We start from the raw sequence: 12,837 nt of genomic DNA on the forward strand, positions 1-12,837 counted from the left end.
AAAGAACAAAAATGCACTTAGCTTTTCAACTATGGTTCTTTTGGCTTAGTGTGTAAGATAAGATTGGAACTAAGATAGATGTGTGTCAATCATCATTGCGTAATTAAACGGATAAGTAAGCAAATCAAAACTAGTTTAGTTTATTCAATCCCCTAATTGATTACTTCTTCTACGCGTGCTTATGCTAATACTATAATGACATCATGCTTATCAAATCTTTAACCAAAGAGCATCAACTACAAAATTAGGTGGTGAGGAGTGGTGGGTGAGTGACATTACTTTTTTTTTTCTTTCTATATATAACAAACATGAGAGATTTTTGAAATTGTCTCATGTGTTTTATTTTTGATGTATGGTTTAATTTTAACTTTTTAAATGCTATCGAATGACTATTGCAATCGATAAAATTTGATAAAACTAAGTATTTGAAAGTTATGATAACATAAAATGAAAATGGTTTTTCTTTATAATATCTTGTATGTCAATTAACAAAAGTAATATACTCATTATTTTTAGTATAACTTACATAAATCATATAGTGTAAAGGGTAAATTACATCATATTCCTACTATTTTTCTAATTATAATAATCCCTTAAAATTTGTACCTTCCGGATACATAAGTCACCATCTAGATACATTAATTCTCCATCTGGATACATAAGTCACCATCCAAATACACTAATTCTGATACAAGAAAAATCCTTTTGTCGCGCTAAAAAGGGGAACAAAATCTTTTTTGCTGCACTTAAAAAGGAAAAGAAACGTAAAATTAAAGATCAAATCCATAAATCACGCAATGCGCTGCACAATGTATCATAAAAATTGAAATATAAGAGTAAAAAAGATAAATGTCATAATTTGATACATAATAAAGTAGTCAACTTTGTATCTGCTTTGTATCATATACCTATTATTGGAGCTGATACATAGTGTTCTAATTATAGAATATTATGATTTATGTATCAAGATTATTATTGGATAATATATACATATACATAACCTTCTAAGTTGGATAAGACTGAAAAAACACTAAAGATTGTAAATACATAACACACAATTGATTTGTTACTGTCTATATAGCCTTTTAAATTTGAATAGGATTGAAGATACATTGTAGAACTTGATACATATAAATGATACATTAGGTAGTGTTTATGTATCAAGTACATTTATATTGAGCAGGATAAACACTACTCAAAGATTCAACAATATTGTGGTCATGTATCAATACCTTAAATGTGAACATGATACATTATATAAAACAAAGGTTGTTATAGCCGTGATGTATCAGAGTAGTGATAACACCAACAAAGTCTAATTTAAGAATCAAAATAAATGAGATACATTGAAAATCTTCAAGTTTGATAGTGATGTTTTCCCTCCTTTATGGGCGTTTTTCCAACAATAGATTTAGAACTCGAGCATGCATCATTTTTCGACCTTTTCGCTCTCAAATTTCATGATTAATGAGTCGTTTCGTTGTTTATATATATTTTCATGAAAGTTTTCATCATCAGAATTCATATGTATCAGAAAATTATAGATGAAAAAGGCTAAAAAGTTTTTTTTTAAAAAACGATAATTCAAGAACTGGAAGGAAAAAAATGATGAGGAAATAGTTCTACCTCTTTAGGAACTAGAAATCGATGAACTGGAGAGAGAATATATTTGAAATTAAAAAATGGAGTGATGAAGGCAACTGTTGATCTATGGGAGTGATTTCAGGCATGAAAATAGGAACAAAAATCGCTGAGTTAGAGAGCTGTGAGTTATGTATCTGGAAAAGAAGAGAAGAAAAGGAAAATAGGGATTTTTGTAATATTTTGAAATAGTAGGGAATTTTAGAGAATATGAAAAGAAAGATTGCGTAGTAAGGTAATTTTTCCTTATTTGTATCATATATTATGAAGAAGTGTATGGAATTTTTTATTAGATTAAATTGGAACCTTTTAACACCTCGCAAGATTCTATGTTAAAGATCTTAATCATTTGTTGTAAGTGTATCAACTTCAATCAGGTGATGTCCTACTTGATCATGTTTATTAAGGTCCATTTTCAAGTGTAGGAAGTAGATCTCATGTGGTTTAAGATTATAAGGGACCTCTAGTACTAAGTTAAGTTCAAAGTCTTCCTATTGATGAAGTTTTTTCATGAGATCATACAAGGGATGATTTCATGGATAGTTTTTGAGTACTTGTTTAGATAGTTTTTGAGTACGTGCTTTCTACCAATAAATTAATAGTATACTTATATAGTTATTTGCATGAGCCCTCAAAATTAAAAATTGAATATTCAAAATTCTATATTAAAATTACTATAAGTTGCACTTTTCTAATATCGATATGATGCAAAAATACATCTTAAAATGTTGATCAAAATTCTTTTATTACTCTTTCAACTAAATCATTACATATCATTACGATGAATAACTATCACCTTATCCCAAGACTTTCAATTTTTTATAATCTCCTCTCATCCATCTAGTAATCATCATATACTATTAACATATTTTGAAGACATAATAAACAAAAGCTCTTACCAGCTGAGCTATTGGAATAAACCAACACTCCCCAAGTGTATACTCCCAAAACAACCCCCAAATCCCAGTTTAACTAAGGTGCAACTATTTTAAGACTTTTAAAGATGGGACTATTTTATATATTTTCAAAACTTTGGAGCTAAAATTAAATATTTTTAAACTGCATAATTTTAATATTGAAAACACCTTAAACCTTTGTTTGGATCATTGTTACTCATTGTATTGTATCGTTACTATACCTATAATGCTTGTTTTGATTGTAACTTAAAATGTATTGTATTGTTAAATTTCGTTGTTATGTAACAATGAAAACCCCTATTTTATGGAACAACCGATTTGGTGTGTTCCCATTGTTATTTAATTTCTTTTTCCAATTATATCTTTACATAATATTTCAAAATACTATTTTACCCTTTACCTTATATTATTTAATTCTAGTCAAACCTCCTATCCTAGAATAATTAAAGATATTTTAGTAAATTTATAAATTATAATACAGTACGATACAATCAAACCAAACAATTAAAATGTTATTAAACAACAACAAACAATACAGTCTAGCTAAACATTGTATCTATCATACAATACAATACAATAGAGTACAATACATTACAATACATTATGAAACAATGAATAACAATGATCCAAACATAGTAGTGTAAGTTATTAGTTTTGTCTTCAAACTATGGATATGTATTAAAAACGCTTATGTACTTGATCAACTCAATTTAGATACCTCCTCAATTTGGCGATATGTGGCGAGAATTTAGAAGCATATTTTCCTCATATTACAATATTAAGAGTATATTTAAATTTAATTAGTCAAATAAAATACTAATATTTTAAAACTGTCAGAAATAAACTAATAATTCAGACTGAGTTTATTTTCCAATTGAGTGAATCCAAGAAGTAATAGATAATTTACTTCCTTATCTATAGACAGGAATTTTATAGTCCATTTCAGTCTCTTGAGGAGCAACAATGGCGGGACTCGCTAATCTCAAGCTATCTCTGTTTCCCAATTCTTGTTCACTCTCCTCTTCTTCCTCTCTTTCCTCAAACCCATTTCTTGTTTCTACCTCCATTTTCCGCAGAACATCCCACAGCTTCCCAAGTAAGTAACTTTTAGCTTCCCCTAATTCTTCTCGGAGTAGTATTATTTAGTTGACTATGGCAATGTTCTTGTTTTTTTCTACTCAAAACTTTTTGTGGGTGTTTTTAATTTTCATTTTTGGTCATTTTTTTCAGAGATATTCGCGTTTTCGAGCAATGATATTAAAGTGGGCAGCAACATTGAAGTAGATGGATCTCCTTGCAAGGTTATAGGTGATTAATGAACACTCCCCATATCTTATTATCTTTGTTAATAACCCAACATGATAATTATAATTTTTTTTCTGCCTGAAAATTGAGGGTGTAGGGGAAGGGGAAATGGGGGAGGGGTGAAAATTCTGGTAGCTAACCAACTGTACTACTAAGATTCCCTTCCTCATAGTGCATTGTTGCTAATGTGATTTTAGCTTTTTTATTGTTTGGTTATGCTAAGTATCTGTTTGTTTTTCACAAGTAAAGGAAAGGGGTTGTGAATTAGCTCTATTAATCTATGTAGTTTATGAAAAATCGGGGTTTAGAAAGTCAAGTAATTAGTATTCAAAGAAGTAAAATTTGCTATACTTTTTACAGTTATGGAAGTTGCTAAATTTTGGTGTGTTTGAAAGTTTATAGCCATGTATTATTGACAACCATATTTATCCTACTGATCCCAAGTAACAGGATGATTACTACTGAAAATACACAAACTAGAGTAAGACTAGATGATTCCGAGTGAAGTGTAAGGTTTCATGATTACAATGAATCTAAGGTTTCATGATTACAATGAACGAACGAATAAATGGATTATGCTAAAAAAAAAATTAATGGCAAGGGAAACCCGCAGCCGCTACCCTTTGGGTGCGCACAGGGTAAAACCCCGTTCCTATGCAGTGGCTCGCAAACCAGATAGGAGAGGTAACCCGCATTAGGTATGCCCGGTGTGACGAGCTTGACCTAGAAGGCAAATCCCTTGCTTTTGTTGGCAAGGGGTTTCGAACTTGAGACCTCCAACATGGAAGTCCCAAGCCCAAACCACTGGACCACCCCGAAGGGTTGGATTATGCTAAATTTGCTTAGAGCATTGTTGGTCCACTCACATTCTAGGGTATGCTAGCTGTTATAAACTGTTTGTTTTGCTGTTCAGATTTCTATATAGGCTACCAAGCCAATGCTTTGGGTCTGTGATAAGCTCACACTTTTGTATCGTTGTACAATAGACTGTTATTTTACTTGTAGTCCATAAAGCAGAAGTAAAAAACAGATGATTTTTTGAATACAAATACATATATATGAATAGTTTGGTATTGAGTACACCTAAAATTTGGTTGACTCTTTTTACTGTTTGATAATACTTATCATTTGGATGTGTTTAGAGTTTCTTCATGTAAAGCCTGGGAAAGGGGCTGCATTCGTGAGGACCACATTGCGCAACTATGTAACAGGGAACAGCGTTGAGAAAACTTTCCGAGCTGGAAGTAAGGTAATATCTGTGGAACCACTATGCTTTTTCTCTTACTCTATATGTTTATATGCTCCAGTGGATTTTATTGCCAAGGTCACACCACAATGTCACATTCATGTCATCTACAACAAGAACTTGTTATGTAGCACGAGCCATTCATTTTTAATCAACCAATTGAAGTTGTCGAGTACCTTCGAACAAACTGAGAAACTATGAATGGGCCATATATTTAGAAATGAAATAGTTGGTAACCTTTTGAAAATCACTTTAGTTTGAGTCTTCTCTTTTGAGTGTTAAGATGATTGCGGAAATTATCCAGAAAACCTTCTATAAGTGATAAAGAGTCTTCTTTTGAGTGTTAGCTGAATCTTGGTAAATTTTTTGTTAGGGGTAGCAGTTCCATCTCTGAGCTTTAGTGATGCAACAGATGAATTGCCATCTTATGGCTAGATATTAGCTTAACTCCACAAACTTTTCCATCCAGTTATCTTTAGCAACCTGTTTGTATTAAATTTTCTGAGAATTTCTTAAGAAAAGTGTCAAACTTTATATTTTCCTTTTATTATCATTGTAGTCGCACGAGGTAGTGGCAAGGTCTGCGTACACTTTACCCTCCCCAGACCCCACCTAGTGGGATTTCACTGGGCATGTTGTTGTTGTTGTTGTTGTAGTCGCACCTGAAATTATAGAAGTAACTTTTAATACAAATGAAAGATGAAAGGATTTCCAGCCACTATGGATACGTAGGTATTCAAATTTTCTTTCATTGATGTTCTTATTTTGTTGAGTATCTTTGGAAGTTGGTGGTGAAGAGTTGGACCGTCGATCTCCCGAAGGGTGTCTGCTTGATAGATTAGATGTCAAAATACATGTCATGGTATTTATTTCTACACTCAAAATTTCTTGATTAGATATCATACCAGAGAGAAAGAAAATGTTTGAGAAGATTCTGTATGTACAATGGCTGGAAGTTGATGGATTTTGAATTGATGAAAGTTTCATGTTGACAACCCTCAGGGGTTGGCCTGCTGGCAATTGACTTGAGCCTTGGGGTTTGCTCCCTTTCAAGGTCTCAAGTTCGAAACCCACTAGGTGCAAACAATTTCTGAGGGCCATCGGACTGGGTAAAACCTGAATTAACCGTGGTGCACTTGCGGGAAACTCCTTGCCGAGGGCCTGTGCACCCCCGGGATTAGTCGGGGCTCAAAGAGACTCGGATACCCAGTGCAAATCAAAAAAAAAAAAAAAAAGTTTCATGTTGACGGCATGGCTGATGATACTGGTGTCTGACCAATCTGTGAAGATGCTGTGTTGAGACTACTATGATTGTGAATACTGAATATTACTTTTAAGGCTTTCACTTTTGGTGTATATAAGAAAAACAATTAGTATATACAACCAGTTGACCAGTCGTTGAGATGTTCTGGAGCTTGTGGTGAACAAATGGCATTGGCTTGTGTTCATGATGATGCTGATGGTAGCATGAGCAGGGACAAATTGAGTTTTAAATGTCGTGATGAAGTTGGTGATCATAGGGCTCTTTGAGAAGGAGAAAATAAGTATTTCTGGCGCTGATGCTGGTTACTAGAGGAACTTTGACAAAGTAATGCAGCTGCTGTAGTCATCATATTAGCATATAGCTTTTTCCTGGTGAGCAAATATCTTGCTCATCATGTAGTCTCTCGTCCGAGTAAGCAGTGGCGGATCCAGGATTTAGAGTCCGTGGGTGCCAAATAGACTTATCGATTAAATTAATTTTATATTTGATTAAATTATTCGTCTTTTCGATATATATCATAAATCAATCAATAAAATATAAATAATAAGATATTACACTTTTATTGAGTATTTAAGCAAATAAAAGAAAAGTCAAAAGAGTAATAATGTAATTAATTTAATTTAAGTCAATAACAACTATAAAAAATAAAATAAAAATTGTGCCAGCTGTTTTTCCTTAAAAAAACGTGCTTGGAGCTTTTTTTTTTTAAAAAAACGTATGCATCAAATTTCTCAAAAAAATAGGTACAATTGGGATTCAAACCCGCAACATCAGCCTTCTAAAGTTGCCCTGCTACCGTGGCACCACAAGCCAATTTTGTTCTGTGGGTGGCACGCTTTATATTTATATAAATATTATATATATATATATACCTATGTATATATAGAGTTTCCGTCGAAGTTCGGGGGGTGGCGTGGCACCCCCACAGCCCTTCATCGCCACTGCGAGTAAGTGGCTCATTAAGTTGGAGATGGATTAGTTATTCTGAGGAGAAAAAATAATGCACATTATGAATTGACTAAAGAAATAATATTAAATGAATCCCCTGCTTTTGTTGTCAAGGGGCATCGGATGCTATAGAATGAAGAATCACATAAGAACCACAGTCGGGTTATGCAAAATTATAGAATGGTACTGAAGCAAGATATGTATCATGAGTCATGAGAGGTTATTAGTTTGCTTTCCGCCCTACAAGGTGGAAATCAACTTATGACATTGGGGAAAGTGTCATTTACCTTTTCTCAATGTGGGGATTACTACGAACTCTAGGACTGAGAATGAAAGATACAAAGCAAGAATGTACAACCTCAAACTTCATTCATACAATTCAAATAATTGTTATATTTACATTGTGTGTATGGCTTAATACTCTTATCTCTTTTTTGTTGACTGAAAGAAACGGTAGCATTAAATCATGAATTATACAACCATACTACAGAAAATAAAGGCAGAAATTCTTAACTTTGTGGTGTAAGCTCCTTTTAATAGGAATGCCATAACTAATCTTGTTGTTCGACTTTTACCAGGCAATAGAAAGTCTGTCGAAGGCAGTGTGGAAGTTCCTTTCCTTCCTGTTTTAGAACATAAAATACATTACAATCTACTGAAAGACTGTCAGATCTATTACATTGATAATGGACCTGCAACTTTGACGTCAGTTCTTTTTCTCAACCAAGTTGTCATTGCTCATGTGATTTGAAATTTCAGTTGACATTCAAATATCTCTGCAGATAGAAGAGGCAAATATCTACAAGGAGACAAAGCAATTCACCTACAAGGATGGTGCCCAGTATGTCTTCATGGATCTGGTAAAGTACAGTAACTTTTAATAGAGTGCACAAGCTTATGCAAGTTACTTTTATAGAGCTCCCATATCCCAATCTGTTGAAGTGACACTCTGCTATCTTTCTCCCTCCGTCCTTCCAAAAAGAAAAAAAGAAAATGAACTAGCATAAACCTGGCAGCAATTATCTAGTCGATGAACTTGGTTACTTGAGGGATTATACCTAACTGTAGCAGCAATTCTCTTTTTCCTACTATTAGCCTTTGAAGTGTAAGATGCTACTTTTATATTCATTAATCTTTAGCATGTATAGTATTATGGAGATTTTGTATTTCATCTCACCCTTTTGGCACATAAAACTAGACCCAAATTCCAGGCGCTTTAGCATGTACAAGTGTGGGCATCAAGGTTCGGTTAATTTATTTGGTTTTGGTAAAGTTCTAAATATCTGATCTATAGTTGCACCTAATAAGTCCCTTAAGTTGTCGGCTCTGCCCTTTCTTATCCCAATTGAGCTAATGCTAGTCTGACAGGTTAAAATGGTTCATGCAGATACTTAAGAATAGAAGTATAGCTGCGCATTTCACAGATACTTAAGACTAGAAGTTTTACTCTTTTGTATGCTTGGTGTAATCTGAAACAGGAAAATGATTTAAATACTTTTGTTAACTTGGTGGTCTCCCTTCATGGTTAAAGGGATCTGAAAGTCCTTTTTTCTGCAAGTATCTGTACCTTCTTGGTGCATATGGGCAAAATACCTATAAAAATATAAAAGAAGAAGTTTAATGTGGCTCTCTAATGTCTTAATTGGTTACATTGCTCGTGTGGAATGTGGATCAAGTTCCCTCCAATTTTCCTTGTCCTTAACCACTTTTAGGAAGGATGAACTAGAATTTGGTTGTTTCTGTTCCCCCTTATATACTCACTGTATATTCTATGGGAACTTTGGGCAATTTCGTTGCAGACTTCTTATGAAGAATATCGTCTAAATGAAAAAGATGTTGGAGATAAAGCAAAGTTTCTAAAAGAGGGCATGGACTGCACTTTGCTTTTCTGGAACGGGAAGGTATTTTCCAATGCTGAACTTATTTCAAGTGTTTGCAGTTTCTGTTTTGCTACTTTATAAGTGTCAATTGGGAATCTCAGTCTCTCACATTGATCCTATATCTTGTCTTGTAGAAGCAATCTCTTTCATATATTTTTTACTCGTAATCAGTAAACTAAGGTTAATATTTCTGTAGGTGATCGACTTTGAATTGCCTATAACAGTAAAGTTGACAGTGGTGGACGTTGATCCAGGCGTCAAAGGTGACACTGCCCAAGGTAATCATTTACTGTTTACTAGCTTGAACCATTGAACTTGAAGTCCTAGAAGGAGATTTCAGAGGCATATACGCTTCATGTCCCTATGATTCGATTCTAATAGGGGTATAGCATTATAAATTATCCATGTCTTTCGGTTCGTCTCAGTGTCAACTATTGATATTCTTGACACTCTTCTTCCTAACGTATAGCTACTATGATGCCAAATATAAGTATCTGGTTGTCAATATGATCTGTATTTTGTGGCAGGTGGATCAAAGCCAGCAACCCTCGACACCGGTGCAATTGTTAGTGTTCCATTATTCATAAATAGAGGGGAGGAAATTATGGTTGATACTAGAAATGGACAATACATGAGCCGTGCTTAGGTTGCTTCAGATACAATTTTGTAACAACTGAAACTTTTTGTATCTATATGTATTAGAACCTAGTATTTGCAGGAGTAACATTAGAGAATCCCATTGAGAATGCTATTGGAAACGTTTTGTTTTAGTGTACAAATGGGAAAGAAAAGTAATCCTTGTTTTACTGCCAGTTTACCTTCCAAACATAACTCTAAAAATATTGTGATTAGTGAAACATTGGGTGAAGTTTTAAAATGTGTTTAGTTATAATTTTTGGCTTGAATTACTAGTCAACTTTCTTGTTTTTGCATTTACATTATAGTTTTTTTCTTTTTGTTTTTTGTGATTTGTCTGTTCTTGGGCTTACAAAATAAAGTCTTTGTTTCAGTTTCTTTTTTTTTTGTCTTGTTCTTCTGGCAAAATAAAGAAAAAGTCTTTGATACAAAAAAGTTAGATTAGAAGCACTAATATTTTGGCATTTATGTAGTTCATGTAACGTATCTTAGTAAAATTTTAATATTTTAGATTTTAAGAATATTTACGCATTTTTTTTTCTGAATAACTTAATGGTGTAATAAATTATTTATAAGGACGTCGTATAAATCTTAAACTCATATAATATAACACTAGTAATAATATGTAAGTCTTCAATTTTTGAGCTCGAGTCAAAATAGTTTCCTAATATTACATGATTGGTTGTACATTTAAATTACCCCCCATCCAATTTACATAGCCTTTTGAGTTGTAATATTGAACATATTTTCTTGTATTAACCTTTTACATTATTGATCTATATATTATAACTGATATTTTTTATCTTACTTTTAAAAATATAAATTATTATTATTGTTATTATATTAAAAGGCCATTTAATATCAAATCAATCAAATAATCTAAAATCGACATCATACATAGTAACTACTGAAAGAAATAAAAAGAACTTCATGACATGGATATTGTTGATAAGGAAAAATTGGAGTGCTTTAGTTTTATAATTGTACTTCTAGTTTGGCTTAAACTTTATATGTGTTTTATCTGTCAACAGTTTTGTTAATTTTATATAAATTATAATTCATGGTATTTGATACTTCCACTCATACAAGTACCTAATAAGTTTATATATCCACCTACACTTTCTTTATCAACTCCAACATTTTCTTTTTAATATGCTTTTATTTTATCAGCTCAAATGACTAAATTAAAGTGAAAATCATTAAAAGAAAAGGGTGTAAATTGTAAACATCAAAGAATTTTAGGGTGCTCAATGCAAATAACTTATTAATTCACTGTATACACACTAATTTTAATGCTAGCAAGAGACGTATCTTCATTTTCACTTCACTTCAAATGACACATTTACCCTTATGTAACTGATATTATAAATCTAGGAAGGATTTTCTTCTCATTCTCACTTCAATCTAAAAAAAGTAGAAAAAATGTTGATTTGCTTTTTTTATTTACTAGCTCTAACATTTTCAAAAATTATGAGTAAAATGTTGTTTGCAAGAAAATTCAATGGAGAAAATTTAGTATCTGATGAAGCGTTCCATCAAAATTCAAATCGGAGCAACCCCGCAAACCCTTCTATGCCTACTGAAATTATTATTGAAATCCTCTCGAGGGTTCCAGTGAAATCTCTCTTGAAATTTAGGTGTGTTTCTAAATATTGGCTTGCTTTGATCTCTAGCCCCGACTTTATCAAGTCTCATTTGAGTTTATCAGCTAATAATAACATACACCTTAGGAATATAGAGGAATCTAACTTGGATTATCTCATGAAAAATCTTGATATATCTTTTTTGTTTGAGGGTTCAGTGAATGGATTGATTTGTCTTGTAAATAGGGCAAAAGACATATACTTATGGAACCCAACTATAAGAAAGTACAAGAAATTGCCTGATCATAAAATTGAACCGAAGCCTCTTAGTCGTTTCATATATGGTTTTGGATATGATAAAATCCATGATGATTATAAGGTGGTGTTATATAATTTTGATAAGGTCGCTATGTATAGTCTAAAGAATGATTCTTGGAGAAGAATTGATTATCCTCGAAATGAGGGGCGATTAATGAATACAGGTAAGTTTGTGAATGGAAAACTTTATTGGGCTACTACTAATGATCTTGATTTAAGGGTTTGGAGCATAACCTCTTTTGACTTGACTGATGAGAAATGGAGAAAGGTGGAGCGACCATGTGGAAATGATATTCTCGTGCTGGGAGTGTTGGAAAGTAATCTTTCTATCATGATTCGTAGTAATGCGACAACTAACATAGAGGTGTGGGTAATGAAAGAGTATGAGAATAAAGTATCTTGGATGAAGATGTTTACTATCAATTATACTTTAGATCGTATAGAATATTTTATTGCTCAATCCTTTTATTTGACAAAAAGAGGTGAATTTTTGGTTATGTTTAGACCATATCACATGATATACAATTTAAATGATAATTCAATAGGATGTGTAGATCTTAGAACATTTGATTTTGGTCTTCTTACTGATTTCTACATTCAAAGCCTAGTTTGTCCTTTTTCACAAAATTAATCAAGGACACAAAAGGAGACAAGTCAACAAAAGTTCTGATGATTGCAATTGTGGAAGTCATTTGTAAGAGTTCAACTTTATACGTTGATGCAAAGAATTGTTATATTGTCTCTATTTATCTTGTAAGAGTGGAGCTTGATATTATGCAAAGTTATTTGTAAGAAATTTACCCCACATCTTTATGAAGATCTTATTTAATCTTTTCTTTTTGTATATTTTCATGAATTTTTTTTCTCATTATTGTTAATAGCTTATTGAACTTTTTCAGACATATCTTTTCATTAATTTAGATATTTGGTCAATCAAAAATTGATTCTTTTCCACTTAAATGATAACAACAAGGTGGGCGAAAATCAAAAGTTAAAAAATATTATTCGATATATATGTTGAATTTCCAACCCTTTCTAAAGAAGAAATTAATTAGTTAACTACTTAAGTGTATAGACTCATGAAAAAACTTTTTTTTTT

General features: G+C 32.4%; 2 protein-coding genes across 2 annotated transcripts; both read left to right on the forward strand.

The window, feature by feature from the left end:
• The first annotated feature begins 3,456 nt into the window (after nucleotides 1-3,456).
• On the forward strand, nucleotides 3,457-10,133 carry LOC125865880 (uncharacterized). Its single transcript, XM_049546148.1, has 7 exons — nucleotides 3,457-3,654; nucleotides 3,789-3,866; nucleotides 5,006-5,112; nucleotides 8,104-8,181; nucleotides 9,121-9,222; nucleotides 9,398-9,479; nucleotides 9,729-10,133. Exons 1-7 carry the CDS (start codon nucleotides 3,522-3,524, stop codon nucleotides 9,845-9,847), a joined length of 699 nt encoding a protein of 232 aa, XP_049402105.1. The 5' UTR covers nucleotides 3,457-3,521; the 3' UTR covers nucleotides 9,848-10,133.
• A 1,126-nt stretch (nucleotides 10,134-11,259) lies between these two features.
• On the forward strand, nucleotides 11,260-12,422 carry LOC125865914 (F-box/kelch-repeat protein At3g06240-like). The gene has a single exon (XM_049546174.1). The coding sequence runs from the start codon at nucleotides 11,260-11,262 to the stop codon at nucleotides 12,367-12,369; it is 1,110 nt and encodes a 369-aa protein (XP_049402131.1). The 3' UTR covers nucleotides 12,370-12,422.
• Nucleotides 12,423-12,837: the final 415 nt, after the last annotated feature.

This window comes from Solanum stenotomum, chromosome 5, assembly GCF_019186545.1.
Source record: "Solanum stenotomum isolate F172 chromosome 5, ASM1918654v1, whole genome shotgun sequence".
NCBI lineage: Eukaryota > Viridiplantae > Streptophyta > Magnoliopsida > Solanales > Solanaceae > Solanum > Solanum stenotomum.